This window comes from Epinephelus lanceolatus, chromosome 18, assembly GCF_041903045.1.
Source record: "Epinephelus lanceolatus isolate andai-2023 chromosome 18, ASM4190304v1, whole genome shotgun sequence".
Lineage (NCBI taxonomy): Eukaryota > Metazoa > Chordata > Actinopteri > Perciformes > Serranidae > Epinephelus > Epinephelus lanceolatus.
In genome coordinates this window covers 43,621,575-43,645,717 of record NC_135751.1, presented here as the reverse complement: position 1 = coordinate 43,645,717, position 24,143 = coordinate 43,621,575, and the positions used below count along the sequence as shown (strand labels likewise).

The 24,143-nt window shown below is 44.1% G+C and overlaps 1 protein-coding gene across 4 annotated transcripts in view; it reads left to right on the top strand.

The window, feature by feature from the left end:
• Window positions 1-23,124, top strand: part of scn4ab (sodium channel, voltage-gated, type IV, alpha, b) — a 104,094-nt gene extending 80,970 nt beyond the window's left edge. For all 4 annotated transcript variants that reach the window (XM_078161776.1, XM_033645880.2, XM_078161774.1 and 1 more), the window contains exons 20-31: window positions 2,531-2,685; window positions 3,259-3,432; window positions 12,535-12,657; window positions 12,810-13,094; window positions 13,842-13,895; window positions 14,947-15,084; window positions 18,523-18,627; window positions 18,708-18,978; window positions 19,234-19,855; window positions 19,937-20,081; window positions 20,205-20,282; window positions 20,733-23,124. In XM_078161776.1, the coding sequence (XP_078017902.1) occupies window positions 2,531-2,685; window positions 3,259-3,432; window positions 12,535-12,657; window positions 12,810-13,094; window positions 13,842-13,895; window positions 14,947-15,084; window positions 18,523-18,627; window positions 18,708-18,978; window positions 19,234-19,855; window positions 19,937-20,081; window positions 20,205-20,282; window positions 20,733-21,095 (2,513 nt within the window). In that variant the 3' untranslated portion in view covers window positions 21,096-23,124. The remainder of the gene's footprint in view (window positions 1-2,530; window positions 2,686-3,258; window positions 3,433-12,534; window positions 12,658-12,809; window positions 13,095-13,841; window positions 13,896-14,946; window positions 15,085-18,522; window positions 18,628-18,707; window positions 18,979-19,233; window positions 19,856-19,936; window positions 20,082-20,204; window positions 20,283-20,732) is intronic.
• Window positions 23,125-24,143: the final 1,019 nt, after the last annotated feature.

Sequence of the window (24,143 nt, the reverse complement as noted above, 5' to 3'; positions counted from 1 at the left end):
TAGTAGAGCCCAGTTAGTGACATGCAGTAGAGTCCACTTAGTGACATGTAGTAGAGTCCACTTAGTGACATGTAGTAGAGTCCAGTTAGTGACATGTAGTAGAGCCCACTTAGTGACATGCATTATAGCCCAGTTAGTGACATGTAGTATAGCCCAGTTAGTGACATGTAGTAGAGTCCACTTAGTGACATGCAGTAGAGTCCACTTAGTGACATGCATTATAGCCCAGTTAGTGACATGTAGTAGAGCCCAGTTAGTGACATGTAGTAGAGTCCACTTAGTGACATGCAGTAGAGTCCACTTAGTGACATGCATTATAGCCCAGTTAGTGACATGTAGTAGAGCCCAGTTAGTGACATGTAGTAGAGTCCAGTTAGTGACATGCAGTAGAGCCCAGTTAGTGACATGTAGTAGAGTCCAGTTAGTGACATGCAGTAGAGCCCACTTAGTGACATGTAGTATAGCCCAGTTAGTGACATGAAGTAGAGCCCAGTTAGTGGCATGTAGTATAGCCCAGTTAGTGACATGAAGTAGAGCCCAGTTAGTGACATGCAGTAGAGTCCAGTTAGTGACATGTAGTAGAGCCCAGTTAGAAACATGTTGTAGAGTCCAGTTAGTGACATGTAGTAGAGCCCAGTTAGTGACATGTAGTAGAGCCCAGTTAGAAACATGTTGTAGAGTCCAGTTAGTGACATGAAGTAGAGCCCAGTTAGTGACATGCAGTAGAGCCCACTTAGTGACATGTAGTAGAGTCCAGTTAGTGACATGCAGTAGAGCCCACTTAGTGACATGTAGTAGAGCCCAGTTAGAAACATGTTGTAGAGTCCAGTTAGTGACATGTAGTAGAGCCCAGTTAGTGACATGCAGTAGAGCCCACTTAGTGACATGTAGTAGAGTCCAGTTAGTGACATGCAGTAGAGCCCACTTAGTGACATGTAGTAGAGCCCAGTTAGAAACATGTTGTAGAGTCCAGTTAGTGACATGTAGTAGAGCCCAGTTAGTGACATGCAGTAGAGCCCACTTAGTGACATGTAGTAGAGTCCAGTTAGTGACATGAAGTAGAGCCCACTTAGTGACATGCAGTAGAGCCCAGTTAGTGACATGAAGTAGAGCCCAGTTAGTGATATGTAGTAGAGTCCAGTTAGAAACATGTTGTAGAGTCCAGTTAGTGACATGTAGTAGAGCCCAGTTAGTGACATGCAGTAGAGCCCACTTAGTGACATGTAGTAGAGTCCAGTTAGTGACATGAAGTAGAGCCCACTTAGTGACATGCAGTAGAGCCCAGTTAGTGACATGAAGTAGAGCCCAGTTAGTGATATGTAGTAGAGCCCAGTTAGAAACATGTAGTAGAGCCCAGTTAGAAACATGTTGTAGAGTCCAGTTAGTGACATGTAGTAGTGTCCAGTTAGTGACATGTAGTAGAGCCCAGTTAGTGACATGCAGTAGAGCCCAGTTAGTGACATGCAGTAGAGCCCACTTAGTGACATGTAGTAGAGTCCAGTTAGTGACATGCAGTAGAGCCCACTTAGTGACATGTAGTAGAGTCCAGTTAGTGACATGTAGTAGAGCCCAGTTAGTGACATGTAGTAGAGCCCAGTTAGAAACATGTAGTAGAGCCCAGTTAGTGACATGTAGTAGAGCCCAGTTAGAAACATGTAGTAGAGCCCAGTTAGAAACATGTTATAGAGTCCAGTTAGTGACATGTAGTAGAGTCCAGTTAGAAACATGTAGTAGAGCCCAGTTAGAAACGTCAGGGCCGGCAGCCTTCCTTGGATTCACCGCTTTGAGAACCTGCCTCACCTTATGCTGTTGAATAGTGAGGGCAGGTGTGTCAGTGACCAGGCAGGGTGGAGTGGAGGAGCTTCTGGTCTCAAAGCGGGCAAATAAGTTATTAAGCTCCTCTACCAGCAGGGCTCCATTTGTTGTTGTTACTGCCTTTTTGCTGCCTTTATTGTTGGTGAGATGTTGTAGCCCCTGCCACACTTGTCTCGGGTCGTTATCCGAGACTAAGTCCTCAATTTTGCCTTTATAGGCCAGCTTGGCACCCCTGATCCCTCTCCTCAGATCAGCCCTAGCAGTGGTGTAAAAAGCTCTGTCCCCTGACATGGGTCACTGATTCGATGTCAGCAAGAGGAAACTGTGACCTGTGTGTCTCCCAGTGTCTCTCAGTGTCTCCTAGTGTCCCTCAGTGTCCCCCAGTGTCTCCCAGTGCCTCCCAGTGTCTCCCAGTGTCTCAAAGTGTCTCACAGTGTCTCCAATTGTGTAACAGTGTCTCACGGTGTCTCACAGTGTCTCCGAGTGTCGGACGACAATGAGTGTACAGACGATGAATCATTGTGACGCTCCGTCAGTCGATCGGCAGGTTAACAACAGAAAACATCGGGTGACATGTTCAATTTCAGCTGGAGCAAGTAGATAGGCTCCGCCCCCGGCAACCCTAACAGGATAAGCAGTTATAGAAAATGAATGAAACAGGTCATTTGTACATTACGTTTTAACTTCAGCAGCTGATTGGTTCTGTATATTTCAGAGTGTTACCACCGCTGTCCATTCCTGGACATAGACACATCCCAGGGCAGAGGGAAGGTGTGGTCTAACATCAGAAGAACCTGTTTCTCCATTGTAGAACACAACTACTTTGAGACCTTCATCATCTTTATGATTCTGATGAGCAGTGGAGCTCTGGTAAATATTATTATTCAGATTATTAGTAATGATTAATGATAAGTGTCAGTTAAATATTAGGTATGATTATTGATTCAGACGTGATCAGTTTTTTTGCTGTAAGATCAGTGTTGATACTTCTTTTAATTTGATTTCTTTTTGATTAATTTTTACTTTTTCTGTGATGCTTGTTGTGACATTTATTTAAAGACAGTCTTTAATCCATCTGCTGGTTGGTTTGTTTGATCTGATCATGCGATTGAGCGAGTGAGATCTGATTTGTTCTCAGGGATGTGTGTGTACTAACTTGTGGAGACAACATGGCTGAAAGCAGGACACTAATAAACAGACCACAGGACTACTAGCATGGCTAACAGTGGACTACACATGTGGCTGACGTTCTGATTACTAACATGGCCGCCAGAGTTGACACAGGTGAGACTGTCTTTAACAAACTCAGTGCTCACTGTGACGTATCGTTTAATAATCATTAATCAACAGTGGCATCATGTCTAATAATGACTAAGTAAATAAGAACTGATGATGACCTCACACAACATAAATAACAACACAACCATGTGACCATGTGGACAGGCCTTTGAGGACATCTACCTGGAGCAGCGTCGGGTCATAAAGATGGTTCTGGAGTATGCAGACCAGGTGTTCACCTACGTGTTCGTGGTGGAGATGGTTCTCAAGTGGGTCGCCTATGGATTCAAGACCTACTTCACCAACGCCTGGTGCTGGCTGGACTTCCTTATTGTGGACGTAAGAACATGATCAATAACACTGAGAACATGATCAGTAACACTGACAACATGATCAATAACACTGACAACATGATCAGTAACACTGAGAACATGATCAATAACAGTGAGAATATGATCAATAACACTGACAACATGATCAGTAACAGTGAGAACATGATCAATAACACTGAGAACAGGATCAATAACACTGACAACATGATCAGTCACACTGACAACATGATCAATAACACTGACATGATCAGTAACACTGAGAACATGATCAATAACACTGAGAACAGGATCAGTAATACTGACAACATGATCAGTAACACTGAGAACATGATCAATAACACTGAGAACAGGATCAATAACACTGACAACATGATCAATAACACTGACAACATGATCAATAACAGTGAGAATAGGATCAATAATACTGACAACATGATCAGTAACACTGAGAACATGATCAATAACACTGAGAACAGGATCAATAACACTGAGAACACAATCAATAACCCTGAGAACACAATCAATAACAGTGAGAATATGATCAATAACACAGAACAGGATCAATCACACTGAGAACACGATCAATAACAGTGAGAACAGGATCAATAACACTGAGAACATGATCAATAACAGTGAGAACATGATCAATAACACTGACAACATGATCAATAACACTGAGAACAGGATCAATAACACTGACAACATGATCAGTCACACTGACAACATGATCAATAACACTGACATGATCAGTAACACTGAGAACATGATCAATAACACTGAGAACAGGATCAATAATACTGACAACATGATCAGTAACACTGAGAACATGATCAATAACACTGAGAACAAGATCAATAACACTGACAACATGATCAATAACAGTGAGAACATGATCAATAACACTGACAACATGATCAATAACACTGACATGATCGGTAACACTGAGAACATGATCAATAACACTGAGAACAGGATCAATAATACTGACAACATGATCAGTAACACTGAGAACATGATCAATAACACTGAGAACAGGATCAATAACACTGACAACATGATCAATAACAGTGAGAACATGATCAATAACACTGACAACATGATCAACGAGAGGCGTAAAGTGTTATATCCCATTTTAAAAGAGCACAGGCAGAAGGGAAATAGGACCTCTCTTGTGGTCGACAAATTATACATAGATGGGCAGCTGTTCCGCCACTCTACCACCACCCCATGGCTCTTCTAAGTGAGATAAGTGCCCCTAAAACCACAAAACAAAGTAGAACCATAGCTTAATTGTATCATAAAAGGAATTAAAAAATAAATAAATAAATAAATAAATAAAAAGATGCGTGTATACATGTATATATATATTGGGGCTGCACTATTCTTGAAATAAATAAATAAATATATATATGTATATTTCATTCAAAATGGTACTCTGACACATTTCTCCTGCAACAGATAATTAAGCATTCCTGTGATTGCAATGCAATTAATCATGTGGCCCTGGTATATATGTATGTATGTATGTATGTATATATGCAGATGTATATGTATGTACATGTGGTTATGTGTATATATATATATATGTGTATATATATATATATATATATATATATATATATGTGTGTGTATGTATATATATGTATATATGTGTATATATATATATATATATATATATATATATATATATGTATATATAATGAACACAACACTGACTTATTGAAAAGGAAAAAAAGGAAAAAAAAAAATCTCACAGGGTGTGAATGTACACTTTACATACTCCACCCAGCATTCTCCCTTTACTTCTCTATTTTTTCCCTCCATCATCCCCCCCCCCCCTATCCCTCTCACTCACTCCCCCTCCCTAACCTCACACACAAATACACTCCATGTAACCCCTTTGTTTTTCAGGTTTGTAAATACCTCAAGGCACAGGCGCTTCTGGTTGTTGAACATGCTTGTATATATTCTAATGCTCTGCTCCATAACCCTGTGATGCTTCACCATGACACATCGGTTGACTGTAATACATACACTTAACAATTACATATACTCATGCAAAATCCACGCAGATAGAAACTCACATAGAAACACACACAGATCATTCTCCATACCCACACACAGTATGATAAAACCCCCACTTCAATGTCACACCTAAACTTGGTTTCCTGGAATGTACATGGCATCCGCTCACAGACGAAAAAAATTAAAGTGATGGACTTTGTCACAAAATTGAAAACAGATATTTTTCTCCTACAAGAACCCCACTTGCTAAAGTCAGAAGAAAAATCTCTTAAAGATCCAAATTTTAATCAAATTTTTTCATCCTGCTATAACAACAGACAAAGAGGTGTCTCTATCATGGTCCACAAGAGACTACCATTTACTTTAAACAGCACGGTAACAGACCCAGAAGGCCGCTACATCATTGTTCAGGCAACAATCTTTAACAAATTATATACAATTGTTAATCTGTATGCCCCTAATAATGATGATCCAGCCTTCTTTCACACAATCTTCTCTTTACTATCTAACCTATCAGACAGCTCGACAACTATAATTGGAGGAGACTTTAACACAGTCCTAAATGCTTCATTAGACCGATCTAGCAACTCAGTACACACAAAGCAATCACAATCGGCTAAGGTAATACAGGAATACATGGATGATTTTGGGCTTGGCGATGGCTGGAGACTCAAATACCCATCGAAGAGGGAATATACTTTCTTCTCTCCTGTGCATCGCTCATTTTCAAGAATTGACTTTTTTCTCTTAAATAACTCCATCTCACAAAAAATTACCACAAAAATACACCCGATCATTATCAGCGACCATGCACCAATATCACTCAATCTGCAAATAGAAACCATCCATAAACGGCCCCCAACATGGCGCTTTAATATCTCTTTACTCAAAGACCCAGACTTTGACAAAATGGTGAGACGGGAGTGGGCAAACTTTCTTGAAGACAATGACTCTCCAACTTTATCTCCATCTTTAATATGGGAAACTGGGAAGGCAGTAATCAGAGGAAAAATTATATCATACTCCTCCTACAAGAAGAAAAAGGAATTGCAAGCAGAAAAAAACATTGAGGAAAAAATTAAACAACTAACAAAGGAATATGCAAACAATCCAAGTGATCAAGTATGGACCCAATTACAGTGTACAAAATCGCAACTGGACAATATTCTATCAAAGAAAACTGAATTTATCATACAGCAACTAAGATATAATAATTTTGAACACAGTAACAAATCAGGAAAATTTTTGGCTAATCAGCTCCAACGCAATAAAGAAAAATCTCTGATACCAACAATCCAGGGGCCGTCCGGAAATTATACACAATCTCCTCAGGAGATCAATCAGATTTTCTATTCTTTCTACCATAACTTATATTCAACAGTAAACAATCCAAACCCAGAAGATATTCAGGCTTTTCTCGATAACCTAAATTTACCTCAGTTATCCACGGAACACAGAAATATGTTAGACGCCCCCCTGACTATTAATGACCTGCAGAGCGCATTAGACAAAATGCCAACAGGTAAGGCTCCAGGTCCAGACGGCTTTCCTGCCGAATTTATAAAACATTTCTGGACAATATTAGCACCACTTTTCATCAGGACAGTGACAGAGATCAAAAAGAACAGAGGTATAAGACCTCACATGAATACAGCAGCAATCAAATCATTACTAAAGCCAGACAAAGACCCCACGCTTCCTTCTAGCTACCGTCCTCTATCACTAATTAACAGTGATATCAAAATTATCTCAAAGGCACTTGCTTCTAGACTGGAGAAAATAATCGCATCAATAATTCATAATGATCAAACGGGCTTCATTAATGGCAGACGCTCAAGCAATAATGTCAGAAGAGTTCTTAATCTGATAAGTAAAGCACAACGCGTTAATACAAAAGCAATTATTTTGTCACTTGATGCAGAAAAAGCCTTCGACAAGGTCAACTGGTCCTTCCTATTTGCCACCCTGAGTGGATTTGGCTTTGGAGAGTCATTTATCTAGTGGGTATCAGCCTTATACAATTCCCCTAAGGCCACAGTCACCACCAACAGGATCACATCTAAAAGCTTCATTTTGCAGAGAGGAACCAGACAAGGGTGCCCACTCTCACCTCTACTGTTTGCAATATTCATCGAACCATTGGCTATGGCAGTCCGTCAGAACAGCAAGATCAGGTATCCATTCCGCCAATTCACAGCATAAAATTAATCTATATGCCGACGACATTTTACTTTATCTACAAGAACCGAAATCGTCTTTACATGAAGTATTTAATCTCATAACACATTCTTCTAAACTTTCGGACTACTCCATCAACTGGTCCAAATCGACAATAATGCCAATAACGGAGAACTCTTGGAATCCTGCAGACCAAAAATTTTCTCTCCCTGCGGGCAACATAAGATATCTTGGCATAAATATTTCACCCAAACTATCAGACCTGGTCCACCTGAACTTTAGCCCGCTGCTAGATAAGATCTGTGGTGACCTGAAGCGCTGGAATAATCTTCCCATCTCCCTCCTGGGACGAATAGCCACAGTTAAGATGAAAATTCTACCCCAAATTAACTATTTTTTTTCCATGATTCCATTCACACCCACATCAAAATGGTTCCTGTCATTAGATTCTGCAATTATAAAATTCTACTCAAAGAACAAAACAGCAAAAATTAGCCTAAGCACCCTTCAGAAAAACAAATTGGAAGGGGGATTGGACGCTCCTAACTTTAAACATTACTATTTAGCTAACCAGCTACAATACCTATTGAAATGGTTATATCCTAACAAAGACTACAACTCCTGGCTCGAACTAGAACAGGCGGACTGCAACAATATAAAACTCTCTGACCTCCCGTTTATCACCACTACACTCAGACGTCATAACTGTTTTAAGAACCCAATGATTGCTTCCACCTTATCAGCCTGGTGGAAAACACTAGAAATCACAAACTCTCCGATAGAACCTTGCTTGCTCTCTCCAATTTGGCACAACCCGGATTTTGAAATTAACAAAAGACCTCTCCATTTTAGCACATGGGAGATGAAGGGAGTAACTCATCTCCATCACCTTTTCCAAGACAATATACTTATGACATACACAAACTTATTTCAGACTTTTGAAATAAGAAATGGCAATTTTCTACAATATTTACAATTGATAAAAACAATCAAGAGGAGAATTCCAGCGCCTCAGGACACTTTGCAGCCACCAGAATTTGCCAAACATATTACAAAGCTTTCTCCGAGTAATAAGAAGAACCTTTCTAAGATTTATAAATTACTGTCAAAGACCAGTTCTATACATTTACCAACTTTAAAATGGGAAAAAGAACTGGGTGTATCACCGGACCCTGACTTCTGGACTCAGATATGCAAAAATACATTTAAGATGACAAGACACACTAATATACAACTTATCCAATTTAAAGTACTCCACAGAACACACATCACCCAACAAAAGATGAATAGAATGGGCTTTAGTCAATCTGACACATGCACTCAGTGTACTCAGAACACTGCAGACACCTACTTTCATGCACTCTGGTTATGTTCACCCGTCCAGCACTTCTGGTCAACAGTCACTCAAAAACTCTCCTCCATTTTGGACTGCAGGATCCCATTATCTCCCAACCTGTGCTTAATTGGTGACCTGATGACAATTGACCTCCCAAACAGCCACTGCAACTCTCTTCTTGTAGCTCTCGCCATCGCCAAGAAAACAATCCTAGTCAACTGGAAAGATAAACAGACCCTCAACATCAACCATTGGCTGAATCTCCTTGTAGAACATATTTCGCTGGAGAAAATATCTGCTGGCCACAGAAACCAATTAACATACTTTACAGAAAAATGGTCACCATTTATTCACTCACTAAACGTGTCTGTATAGTGCCACTCAGCCTGTGAGCATATGCCACCTGTACATATAAATATTACAACTCAAGAAAGACTGTTGTGTAATATGTAACGTGTTTCTGTTAATGATGTAACCCCTAATCCCTTTATCTCTCTCACCACAATACACCACAGCGGTTCATCAGAACTCAAGGTCTTAAGCATGTGCACCTTCTTCCCCTTGAATCCGGCCCTGCTCCCTGGCTCTGTGGGGGATTGCGGGGCCGGGCGGTTTCCCCTGGGGGCGGGTGCGTCTGGACTGCTCGCCCTGTGTACCTGGGGGGGGGCGGGGTCTCCTCGTGCTCCCTGGGCCTGGGGCGGCGTGGCCGGTCCCCCCTGGGGGGCTGTTTCCGCCCCTGGTGGTGCGGGGTGGGTGGGCTCCTCCTCCCCCCCCCCCTTCGCTCCGCTCCTGCCCTTTCCTCTCCCTCCTCCCTCTCCCCGTCCCTCCCTGCTCCTCTCTCCCGGCCTCGGGTGGGCCCGGGGTGCTCCCCTGGGTTGCGGGGCCTGGCGTGGGGGCTGGGTGCTGCCCGTGGGGGGTGTTCTGGTGCTGCACAGTGTGGGCCTGCCCGTTTGTGTGCGGCCGCCGGTGGGGGGCGGGTCGGATGGGCTGGGGGTCCGGCTTTGGGTCTGTGGCGGTCTGGGGGGTACTGGCGGGGTTGCGGGTTGGTCTGTGCTCCTGCGCGTCGGGGTTCGGGGGGGCTGGGTGGGGCCCGTTGTCCGTGCACCCTGGTGGCGCGCCTTGTCCTTCTGCTGGGGGCCGTTTTGCTGCGGGCGGTGTGGCCCAGGTCGGGACCACTGCGGGGGCCCGACGCTGCAGTTGCCAGGGGGGCGGGGTTAGGTGGGGGCCCGTTGGGTTTCCTTGGGTTTCCCGCTGTCCATGGGCGCTGGGGGCCTCGCGGCGCTGGGGTGTGGTTGGCGCCACCTCCTGGCCCCTCCCATCCATCCCTCCAGCCCTCGGGCTGGGCCTACACTGGCCTGGCCTCCTAAACCACATTTAGTTCACTCACCACACATTGCACAGTTTTAATGCACCACATACACTCACTCTTTGAGGTGCAGACCACAGATGGATTGGGGGGCTTCATAATGGGGCAGGCTATGGGACAGTAGTGTCCGGTAGCCCTCCATGCTGCCCCCCAGCCCATCCTTATCTGTTCTCCAATTTTAAAGCACCACATACACCTACATCTTGGGGGACAGATGGGAACAGGTTCCAGGTGTCTTATGGCTGCACGGGCTGCAGGACAGCAGTGTGCTGTAGCCATCAGCCTTGCCCCCACCTGTCTCCTATGTCCCTCAATTTTAATGCACCACATCACACTTATGCGCGTCGGGCGGTGGGTGGGCGGGCCCTCCTGCCCTGCCTGTCTGGGGTGTGTCTCTGGCTCTCTGGGGCTGCCGGCCTTCGCCGCCCTGGGTCCTTGGGCCTGCGTGGTGTCCTGCGGCCTCTGCGGCTCCCTGGTCTTGGGGTCTGGGCGCTCCTGCGGTCTTGGGGTGCCATACCGCCCCCCTTCCCCCGCAGGGCTGGCCCTGGACCCTGGTGATGGTTTTCATAAACACATTGGGAGGGTTCAAATACACGCATGCATGTTCGATACTTCAGCTCCGTGACGCATCGCAAAGAACCGATGGGATCACTCCAAAGGGGCCCACTTGCTTCTCAAACCTACCACACCGCGCTGGCAACTCTTCTCTGCAATCGGGCTTTCCCCCTCCACCAAGACTCTCACATTTTTGGTGTTCAGTATAGACTTCTCTTTTGTTTTTGTTTTTCAGTACAGTATAGTAGACATGTATATGTTTATTTTCGATAATCTGCATGGAGCACAACCACCTCAAGGCCACAATACATCAGCTACACTGCCTGTTTCTCCCCTGTTTTTTTTTTCGTTTGTTTGTTTATTTGTTTGTTTTTCCTCCTTCTTCTCCGCATGCACTGTTACTATATAACTCAGGACTTAAGCACCTGCCCCCTCCCCCTTGCTTGTTTCCTTACTTTCCCCCGACACACTTTGGTGTATCACGGCCCTCTCTGACTCATATTAGGAAGTTTTTCCAATAAAGACTGATAGGCTAGTCTCCAGGGAGGGTGGGTGACGGTCACAACCACGCATTATGGGTATAAAATACTTGACTGCAAGATTAACAGTGCATCAATCTTCACAAGAAGCTTACACCCTTTAGTGGCGCTAAGCTATGAAGACCAATGCAGACAAGTATAAAAAAAAAATTTAAAAAAAAATCAATAACACTGACAACATGATCAATAACACTGACAACAGGATCAATAACACTGACAACATGATCAGTAACACTGACAACATGATCAATAACAGTGACAACAGGATCAATAATACTGACAACATGATCAGTAACACTGACAACATGATCAATAACACTGAGAACATGATCAATTACACTGAGAACACGATCAATAACAGTGAGAACACAAACAATAACACTGAGAACAGGATCAATAACACAGGACAGGATCAATAACACTGAGAACACAATCAATAACACTGAGAACACAATAACAGTGAGAATATGATCAATAACACTGTGAACACAATCAATAACAGTGAGAACAGGATCAATCACACTGAGAACACGATCAATAACAGTGAGAACAGGATCAATAACACTGAGAACACAATCAATAACAGTGAGAACAGGATCAATAACACTGAGAACACAATCAATAACAGTGAGAACATGATCAAATAACACTGAGAACACGATCAGTAACACTGAGAACATGATCAATAACAGTGAGAACACGATCAATAACAGTGAGAACACGATCGTGTTCTCACTGTTATTGATCATGTTCTCAATCAATCAATCAATCAATCAATCAATTTTATTTATAAAGCCCAATATCACAAACCACAATTTGCCTCACAGGGCTTTACAGCATACAACATCCCTCTGTCCGTATGACCCTCACAGCTGATCAGGAAAAACTCCCCTCAGTGTTACTGATCATGTTCTCACTGTTATTTATCCTATCAGTGCCTGGTGCTGATTCATCCTTGTTGTGGACATATAAACTGATCAGTAACTGATTATTGATTACATATGGATGAGTTAAAGTGGTCACAGACACACTGTAAACAAGGAGGACTTGTTGTCTGTTAATTGGTCACCTGTGCTGTGATGTCATCAGCAGGTGTCCTGTGTCTTCTAGGTGTCTCTGGTGTCTCTGACAGCAAACGTCCTTGGATACTCTGAGCTGGGAGCCATCAAGTCTCTGAGGACACTGAGAGCTCTGAGGCCCCTGAGGGCCCTGTCGCGCTTCGAGGGCATGAGGGTGAGACAGACAGGTGTTGGGGAACAGACAGACAGACTGTCTGTCTGTTCCCTAACACCTGTTTCTCTGTCTGTCTCTCATTGTCTGTCTCTGTCTGTCTCTGACCTGTCTCTCAGTCTCTGACCTGTCTCTCTGTCCCTTTCTGTCCTCAGGTGGTGGTGAACGCCCTGGTCGGAGCGATCCCATCCATCTTCAACGTGCTGCTCGTGTGTCTGATCTTCTGGCTGATCTTCAGCATCATGGGCGTCAATCTGTTCGCAGGAAAGTTTTATTACTGTTTCAATGAGACGTCCCAGGAAGTGTTTCCCCCTGAGGATGTCAACAACAGGACAGAGTGTCTCGCGCTGATCGCAGACAACTCCACCGAGGTCCGCTGGAAGAACTTAAAGGTCAACTACGACAATGTTGGGATGGGCTACCTGTCGCTGCTGCAGGTGGTGAGTCCGAGAGATCCAGTCTGACATCTGAAATATTAAACCATCACACATAACAGGTCTCAATCCGGGGGTCCCACCCTGGGATCCCAACCCAGGGGTCCCAACCTGGGGATCTAACCTGGGGATCTCAACCTGGGGATGTCAACCCGGGGGTCCCAACCCTGGGGTCCCCACCTGAAGGTTTCTACCCTGGGATCCCAAACCAGGGGTCTCAAACTGGGGATCTCAACTCTGGGGTTCCAGCCCCGGGGTCCCAACCTGGGGGTTCCAAACTTGGGGTCCCAACCCAGGGGTCCCAACCTGGGGATCTCAACCCGGGGGTCCCAACCCTGGGATCCCAACCTGGGGATCTCAACCCGGGGGTCCCAACCCTGGGGTCCCAACCCTGGGGTCCCCACCTGAAGGTCTCTACCCTGGGATCCCAAACCAGGGATCTCAAACTGGGGATCTCAACCCTGGGGTTCCAACCTTGGGGTCCCAACCCGGGGTCCCAACCTGGGGGTCCAACCTTGGGGTCTCGATCTGAGGGTCCCAGCCCAGAGTCAGGAAGTAGAAACATGGTGTCTGTTAAATTTGTCTGATGACGCCAACACGTGTTCACCTCCTCACTTTAACCACTGATTACCTGTGAATCACATGACGTTAGAGTCAGACCTGTGAGAAATGTTGTGCGACTGAAAACTCCTTGTCTGAGCTGAGTCTGTTTCTACTTTCACTTTTTTTAACTGTTTACTTGGTGTCTTTCAGGCCACGTTTAAAGGATGGATGGACATCATGTACGCCGCCGTGGACTCCAGAGACGTCAGTTCACCCTCTGATACTTTTAATGAGTTCACTGATACTAATACTGCTACTAATGCTGGCCCTGGTCCTGGTCCTGATACTGGTCCTGGGTTAGGGTTAAATAACTAAATTATAGTTACTAATCAAAGTTCTGAATGTTTTTGTGGTAAAAAGTTTAAATGTTGGATCGAACATTGATTCTGTTGCTTTCTTTATTATTTGAACACATTTCTGGACAAAGCAGCTCAGCCAGGCCATTGGGACAAATTTAAATACATTTATGGACTTGTGTTTTTTAACCTTTTAGCTTTATTACCCAGTTTAAAACATTTGTTAGGAAACAAATCAAATGTAATAAGATACTGTGATGGACTGGAATACTTACATTACTGATTACATTTTAAACAGGTGGATGAGTAAATTTAATTTATTACACAACAATGACTTTTATTTATACTGGAGCGGATAATAGTTACACTTATACTGGTACTAACACCACACTGTAACATACTAGTACTAATAGTAGTAGAACTGTGACTGATACTAATACTGATAGTTGAACTGTAACAGATACTAATACTCATAGTAGAACTGTAACAAATACTAATACTCATAGTAGTGCTGTAACAGATACTACTACTGATAGTAGTACTGTGACTGATACTAATCCTGATAGTAGTGCCATAACAGATACTAGTACTGATAGTAGAACTGTAACAGATACTAGTACTGATAGTAGTACTGTCACTGATACTAATACTGATAGTAGTGCTGTAACAGTTGCTAGTACTGATACTAGTACTGTAACAGATACTAATACTGATAGTAGAGCTGTAACAAATACTAGTACTGATAGTACAATTGTATCAGATGCTAATACTGATAGTAGAACTGTAACAGATACTAATACTCATAGTAGAACTATAACAGATACTAGTACTCATAGTAGTACTGAAATAATCTTACCTTTGTTCTCAGACAGACACACTTTAACCCTACTTTAACAAATACAACTGTAAAATTGACCTGAAAGTGGTTACCATGGTGACCATAATGCGTGTGTGTGTAGGTGGAGTCCCAGCCGATGTACGAGGACAACTTGTACATGTACCTTTACTTTGTCATCTTCATCATCTTCGGCTCCTTCTTCACTCTCAACCTCTTCATCGGAGTCATCATCGACAACTTCAACCAGCAGAAAGCAAAGATGAGTTTCTCCTCTCTGACAGTCTGATGTTCATCTTATTTACACGTTTGTTTACATGTGAAGAATCTGTTCATGTGTTAAACTGGCTCTGATGTTCATTCTCCACCCTCAGACACTCGCCTGCAGCCCAAGCATACCTGTTTGCCTGTTTTGCTTCAATTCAATTCAGTTTAATTTTATTTATAAAGCCCAATATCACAAATCACAATTTGCCTCACAGGGCTTTACAGCATACGACATCCCTCTGTCCTTATGACCCTCACAGCTGATCAGGAAAAACTCCCCAAAAAAAACCCTTTAACAGGGAAAAAAACGGTAGAAACCTCAGGAAGAGCAACTGAGGAGGGATCCCTCTTCCAGGACGGACAGACGTGGAATAGATGTCATACAGAACAGATCAGAATAATAAATTAACAGTAATCCGCATGACACAATGAGACAGAGACAGAGAGAGAGAGACAGAGACAGAGAGAGAGAGAGATATGCAGGTAATGGCAGTAGCTTACAACAACATTATTGAAAGTAATAATCTCTCGTCTCGTCTCGTCGTCCTCCGCTTATCCGGGTCCGGGTCGCGGGGGCAGCAGCCTCAGCAAAGAAGCCCAGACAGTCCTTTCCCCAGCCACCTCCGTCAGCTCTTCCGAGGGAACCCCGAGGCGTTCCCAGGCCAGCCGGGCGATGTAATCCCTCCAGCGTGTCCTGGGTCGGCCCCGAGGTCTCCTCCCAGTTGGACATGCCCGGAATACCTCCAAAGGGAGGCATCTGGGAGGCATCCTTACCAGATGCCCGAACCACCTCAACTGGCTCCTCTCGATGTGGAGGAGCAGCGGCTCTACTCCAAGTCCCTCCCGGATGTCCGAGCTCCTCACCCTATCTCTAAGGCTGAGCCCAGCCACCCTGCGGAGGAAACTCATTTCGGCCGCTTGTACTCGCGATCTCGTTCTTTCAGTCACTACCTAGAGCTCATGACCATAGGTGAGGGTTGGAACATAGATCGACCGGTAAATCGAGAGCTTCGCTTTCTGGCTAAGCTCCCTTTTCACCACAACGGACCGGTTAAGCGTCCGCATCACTGCTGACGCCGCCCCAATCCGCCTGTCAATCTCCCGCTCCATCCTACCCTCACTCGTGAACAAGATCCCGAGGTACTTAAACTCCTCCACCTGAGGCAGGACCTCCCCCCCGACCTGGAGTGGGCAATCCACCCTTTTCCGGCTGAGGACCATGGCCTCAGACTTGGAGGTGCTGATTCTCATTCCAGCCGCTTCAAACTCGGCTGGGAACCGTCCCAGCGAGAGCTGGAGGTCACTGTTCGATGGAGCTAGGAGGACCACGTCATCCGCAAATAGCAGGGACGAGATCCTCCTGCCACCAAACCTGACACCCTCCACCCCTCGGCTGCGCCTAGAAATTCTGTCCATGAAAGTTATGAACAGAACCGGTGACAAAGGGCAGCCCTGGCAGAGTCCAACCCTCACCGGGAACAGGTCCGACTTACTGCCAGCCACACGAACCAGACTTGTGCTCCTTCGGTACAGGGACTGGATGGCCTTTAGCAAAGGGCCACCAACCCCATAGTGCCTCTGGAGTGGCAGACCGGGGTGGTGGTCCCCATCTTCAAGAAAGGGGACCAGAGAGTGTGTTCCAACTATAGGGGGATCACACTCCTCAGCCTACCCGGTAAGGTCTACTCCAGGGTGCTGGCGAAGAGGGTCCAGTCGATAGTTGAACCTCAGATTGAGGAGGAGCAATGTGGTTTTCGTCCTGGACACGGAACCGTGGACCAGCTCTTTACTCTCGCCAGGGTGCTGGAGGGGGCATGGGAGTTTGCCCAACCAGTCCACATGTGTTTTGTGGATTTGGAGAAAGTAATAATATTATAGTTATAGTTCTGGCTACTGTGGTACAATATGTTGAAAGTATATATTAATATCTGGCAGTATACATGTGTGACAATAATCGTATGTGTATAATAACAGTAGAAGTATGACTAATGACTAATGATGGCAGCAGCAGCAGGAGGCATCTGGCAGGACCACGGCAGCAGCACAACCACACACGTCACGCTGTCCAGGCACCGCTGTGATATGAGTTAATCTGAGAGACAGTGGAGCACAAAGGCTCCGAAGAAGAAGCCGAGTTAGTGACATCCAGAATGGCCGAGTTAGCAAGATGCAGTAATAGAATACGAGAGAGAGAGAGAGAGAAGGAGAGAAGGTGCCCGGTGTATTATAGGGGGGTCCTCCGGCAGACTAGGCCTAAGTCAGCCTAACTAGGGGCTGGTACAGGGCAAGCCTGAGCCAGCCCTAACTATAAGCTTTATCAGGCTTTGCTTATTTTCTGTTCGGATGGTTACTGTTTGTCTCACAGTGTAGTGAAGATGAAATAAATTTCGCTGATACACAGCTTCACCCAGATTTTCCTGACACCCCTCGATTCGTCGTAGCGTCATGCTAATGAAAAGCTCCACACTGACAGGATTGGTTCCTTAGATATGTGACATCATAAACCCCAGCTGTCTTAATCCGTCTGTGGCGCAGGAGGTACAGCGGGTCGTCCACTAATCAGAAGACCGGAGGTTTGATCCTCCAGTCTGTATGTTGAAGTGTCTTTGGGTAAAATACTGATCACCACATCTCTCCTGATGGCTGTTTAAACGGGTGGTACCTCCTAGGGTCACCTCGGCCACCAGCGTGTGAATTTAACACGTATAGTGTTTAAGAGTTTGAAAGGTTCAATACAGGTACAGGTTCATGTACCGTGTTTTTGACATTTCCAAAGTGGAAATGTTTTGCCACTGTGTTGACTGTTTATTTCACCCATGATGCGTCTGCTAGATAAAAACATTATCACATTAACAGAGACTTTATTTTCAGCAGAGGGATCGAGATAATAAATTTAATAAAGAATTGATTTTCAGCAGAGAGGAGGAGATAATAAATTTAATAAAGACTTGATTTTCAGCAGAGGGGTCGAGATAATAAATTTAATAAAGAATTGATTTTCAGCAGAGTGGTCGAGATAATAAATTTAATAAAAAACTGATTTTCAGCAGAGGGGAGGAGATAATAAATTTAATAAAGAATTGATTTTCAGCAGAGGGGAGGAGATAATGAATTTATTAAAGACTTGATTTTCAGCAGAGGGGTCGAGATAATAAATTTAATAAAAAACTGATTTTCAGCAGAGGGGAGGAGATAATAAATTTAATAAAGACTTGATTTTCAGTAGAGGGGAGGAGATAATAAATTCAATAAAGACTTTATTTTCAGCAGAGGAGAGGAGATAATAAATTTAATAAAAAAAGATTTTCAGCAGAGGGGAGGAGATAATACATTTAATAAAGACTTGATTTTCAGCAGAGGGGTCGAGATAATACACTTTGAGCACTTTCTTTTCATCTGTGAGTTAATGGTTGTTGTCTTTTTTTTTCTTCACTTGGGAGGAAAAGATATTTTCATGACGGAGGAGCAGAAGAAATATTACAACGCCATGAAGAAACTGGGCTCAAAGAAACCTCAGAAACCTGTTCCCCGCCCTGAGGTCAGGTCACGTACTTCCTGTCTGACGTGATTCAGAGCGGTCAGGTGAGCTCAGGTGTTTCTTCTCTTTTTGTCCGACAGAATAAGTTCCAGGGTCTGGTCTTTGACCTGGTCACCACACAGTTCTTCGACATCTTCATCATGGTGTTGATCTGTCTCAACATGGTGACCATGATGGTGGAGACAGATGAGCAGAGCCAGGAGAAAGAAATCATTCTCTATTGGGTCAACCTTGTCTTCATCATCATCTTCACCTCAGAGTGCGTTCTCAAGTTGACTGCACTCAGGCAGCACTACTTCGCTGTCGGCTGGAACATCTTTGACTTTGTGGTCGTCATCCTGTCCATCGTAGGTGAGTCGGTAAATCAGTAAAACGTTGTCTGCTGATGTAATCGTCTTATCGTTCATTCAGAACATCAGAAATCTAATCTAAAATTTAAAGAAATTAAGTTTTAAATTTTAATCAAAGATGAAGTGAGTATTTTTTTCTGTTTCCTCTTTTTATGATCAGTTTTTTTTTCTTTGACCTCAGAAGGAAACTAGATGCAAATACAGTTCTGTCTTTCCTTTCCCTTTTCCTTTCCTTTTCTTCCCTCCTTCCCTTCAGGCCTTCTCCTTGCTGACATCATAGAGAAGTATTTCGTCTCGCCCACACTCTTCCGTGTAATCCGATTGGCTCGTATCGGTCGAGTCCTTCGACTCATTCGTGGAGCAAAGGGGATCCGGACACTGCTGTTCGCCCTGATGATGTCACTTCCTGCCCTCTTCAACATTGGCCTCCTCCTCTTCCTCATCATGTTTATCTTCTCCATCTTCGGCATGTCGAACTTTGCGTACGTGAGGAAGGAGGCCATGATCGATGACATGTTTAACTTTGAGACGTTTGGGAACAGCATGATCTGCTTGTTTATGATTACCACGTCAGCCGGATGGGACGGTCTGCTGAATCCCATCATGAACACGCCGCCGGACTGTGACCCTGACTTAGAAAACCCTGGATCGCTGGTCAGAGGGGACTGCGGCAGCCCGGGCATCGGCATCATCTTCTTCACCACCTACATCATCATGTCCTTCCTGGTGGTGGTCAACATGTACATCGCCATCATCCTGGAGAACTTCAATGTGGCGACAGAGGAGAGCGCTGACCCGCTGTGTGAGGATGACTTTGAGATGTTTTATGAAACCTGGGAGAAGTTTGACCCCGACGCCTCCCAGTTCATCCAATACAGGTGAGTCCCACCTGCGTGTCCTTCTGTCTGACTCTGGTGTGTTCTCCTAAGAACTCTAACGGGTTGTCATGTGTTCCACAGTAAGCTGTCTGAATTCTGCGACACTCTGAAGGATCCTCTGAGGATCCCCAAACCCAACACCATCCGACTGATCCACATGGATCTACCTCTGGTTCCTGGAGACAAAATCCACTGTCTGGACATCCTGCTGGCGCTCACGGCACAGGTAACATCATCACCTGCTCACCTCAGCTTCATCACTTATTCTACATTTATATCTCGTTATATTTTATAGTATCGTGATGTTTCATCGTATCTCATTAAATCTTACTGAATCATCTATCTGCAGGTTTTAGGTGATTCAGGAGAGATGGACACTCTGAAGGCCAGCATGGAGGAGAAGTTCATGGCCAACAATCCTTCCAAGGTTACACTTGTGTCATCATAATGTCATGTCATTGTCATGTCTCGTCTCGTCGCATCACGTCATCATGTCTCCTCTCGTTTCGTCTCCTCTTGTCTCATCTTGTCTCGTCTCATCTCGTTACATCATCATGTCTTGTCTCATCTTGTCTGGTCTTGTTGCTCATCTTGTCATGTTATCACATCACATCTTGTCTCAACTCGTCTCATCTTGTCTTGTCTCATCTCGTCTCGTCACATCTCATCTCGTCACGTCATCATGTCTCGTCACATCTCATCTCATATCGTCTCGTCTCATCTTGTCACGTCACAATGTCTTGTCCCTTCTCTTCTTGTCTCGTGTCATCACGTCATGTCATCCTTATCGTATTTGTTGACATAAAAACAAACTGATGTTGTTGATAATTTCTCAAAGTTTTCTGAAGTCACAGGTGATGATGATTCTTACCTGCAGGTGTCATATGAACCAATCAGCAGCACTCTGCGGAGGAAACAGGAAGAAGTGGCGGCAACAGTGATCCAGAGAGCGTACAGGAAACATCTTCTGCAGCGGACAGTCAAACTGGCATCCTACAAATACAGAGAGAAGGAGGGGCAGCGAGATGTCTCGCCGCCTGAGACAGGAGGACTTCTCTGTAAACGAATCAGTCAGCTGTACGGAGACAGCCAGGAGACAGATGAGCCTGTCTCAGGTGCCTCGGGTGAGGTACGTCCCTCCCGGGTGGAGCTTCAGAGTGAGTTTCTCCTCCATGCTGCGCCTCCCTTAAACACCTCTGAGTCTGTACAAAATGAGAACCTGAGGGAGTCAGTGGTGTGATGACAGTTGCTGTTAAACATGTTTGTGCTCTACACTGTGGGAACTCACCTGTCGGAGGAGCGTTGGACAAACCTGGCCGTAAAGACTCAGTGACACGTCACAGCAGACGGCAAGCCTGAACCATCGATGACTCAACATGCTCTTATTCTGAAAATCTATGTCTCATTTCCTGTGGGATGAATTCAGTTCAGACACTCTGTACACTCGTACTTCAGTTATGATGATGTCATCAGTGACCTGTGATGATCTCAGACCAGGTGACTCTTACCTGTTGTAAGTGTTTATCAGTCAGGCTGAAGGTTTTAGATGACCAATCACGTGACGTTATTCAGTCTGACAGTTTGATACCAACCTGCTCAACTCTTTAATCAGTCACAGACGAGACTCAGCCCACTTCTGACCCCACACACACACACACACACACACACGTCATTCAGAGGAGCATCAGTGATGACTGACAGAGCAGACAGCCAATCAGAAGGCAGAGAGTCAACAGATGAACCACGCCTGGTTAAAAACGACATTTGAATCTGATGAGACAAACAGTTTTCTTGGTTGTTGAGTTTGATCACATGACTGACAGTGATGTGATCAGTAACCATGGTGACGGGTGAAGCTTGTCATTCATCAGATTCTGTATTTTATTTTCTATTATTTTCTAATAATTAAAATCGAGTCCTCAGACCCTCAGACATGTCTGTCCTCAGACCCTCAGACCTGTCTGTCCTCAGATCTGTCTGTCCTCAGACCCTCAGAACTGTCTGTCCTCAGACACTCAGACATGTCTGTCATCAGACCCTCAGACCTGTCTGTCCTCAGACTTTCCCTGCAGACAAAGAAAAAAATTCCCAAAAACCCTTCAACAGGGAGAAATGAAATAAACCTGGGGAGGGGTCCATCGTCAAGAAGGACAGATGGACAGAAAGACAGAAGGACAACAGGTCAACATGATAAAATTACAGGATAGAAAACAACAAAAAATGAGCTTGAATTTCTCACCACGTTTGATCCAGAGAGGAGGTTATAGTTTCAGTTCTGCTTGTTTGTTTGTTTGTTTGTTGGTCAGCAGGATTATGGAAAAACAACAGGTCTGAGAAAGAACTTCTTACCCCTCCTGATTATTATATTATTATTATTATTATTATTATTATTATTATCATTATTATGATAATTTACAGGTAATTAAAAACGAAAAGCTGCGACATGATAAACTTTGTCCGTATAAACTAACTGAGGTGAAACAGTCGACGTTGCAGCAGCTGTGACTCAGTGTGATGCGTACGCAGTGATGGCGTGACTACTGACATGTCTTCAGACTTCCTGTCCATTCACATCGTCTGACAGCTGAACACACGACTTTCATTTTACATCTGGAACAAAATGTGACATCACAGTGGACACTATGATATCATGTCAGATGTTATGACGTCACAGTCACAGTGGAAGTTAGAACATCACTGATGCAACAAAACCAATCAGTCCAATCTTCACAGGTCCAGACATCAGTGCTGTTGTGAAGTAAACAAAGCTGTAAACAGGAAATAGATTCAGTTTCTTTAAACAACAACAACGGGAAGTTCCAGATGACAAAATCTCAAGTGTTTGAAAATAGATGTCAAGTCAGTCGATAGATTTACTGAGAAAAGTTAAAGTTATTAATGAATTTATTAATCTGCAGCTTTTTGTCCCGCAGTAGTTTTATTTCGTTATTTCTTTGTTTAACGTCTTTGACGTCTTTCTTTAACATCTTTATTTCTAACGTGATCATTTTGTGGTGTTTTTTGTATGAATTCTAATAAACGAGTGTTTTTATGATTCACTTTTAATCGCCAACTTCAGAAGTTGTTTTCACTCGATGTCAAACTGTTGCTAAGACCAGACATCGTGACTGGTGGATGAATGTCAGAGTCATCAGCTGTGTGGTTGATGTGAATGTTTGAGGGTGATGATTATGGCAGATGATGATGATGATGATGATGATGGTTGTTGCTTGCAGTGAAGACAAAATGATTAAAGCTTCAAACTGTCCAGGAAATGTCTCCGCTGTAATTCTTCACAAACATCAGAAACCAGGATCAGTGTAACTCTCAGTCAGTTACTATGGCAACATACTCCTGAGCGTGTAGCAGGAAGTAGAAACATGGCGTGTCCTTTAGTGAATGAAGTGGTGGAGGTTGAGTCAGAAATGATTTAGGGCCTATTGTGTAAGGAGAAGGTGACGTCTTGTGGTTCCTGGAGGACTGTCTATATGAAAGATACTGTTTGACCTCACACTATCATTTATAATAGTCTGTTCCACCCACATATATCATATATTACACATCATCATCTGAGGAGAGACAGCAGTTTGTCAGCCCGTAAGAAAAGTGTCTCTGGCTCTGAAAAGACTTTGAGCTGTTTCAGTGGTTTTCTCTGGATATAAATCAGAAGAGATCATCACAGACGATTTCCACAGAGCTGCAGGTGTGTCAGTATTAACAGGAACCCCGACTATGAAGACTTATAGTCTTTACTAGATTGGCATCAGCTATGTGAAGGTAATTTTAAAAACACTGTAGATGTATTATTTTTTATTAAATTTGAAACAGTTTTTTCTCTTGTTGGCCGTCATTGTTGTTTACACCGCAATGCAGTCTGGGTAGTGACGTCAGATGGTTGCACTGGCCTTTCATCCCATTCTCTTGACTATACGGCAGTAAAAACATGTCACCTGTTCAGCCTTTTCAATTTGAACCTGAGTGCAACGTTAGTGAGGAGGTCCACAGTGAACACAGTCATCAAAACGAAGAAGATCGGAGAGGCGAGGAGGCAGAGTCTGTGCGGCACCTGGCCGGCTACAGCAGCCAAGCCAACCAGTGTTTGTTGTAAAGAGCTCTGCTTTGTCAGCAGCTGTTCAAGGTCACCATATGGCTCATATCATCATTGTATGATTAAACGTATTCTAGTGTTAATAATTTCAGAGTTTAGCATCTGCCATAGTGGTAAACTCAGTCTGAGCAAACCCCAGTGAATATTCTAGTTACCGTAGCTAGCTGCTAAACACACGCT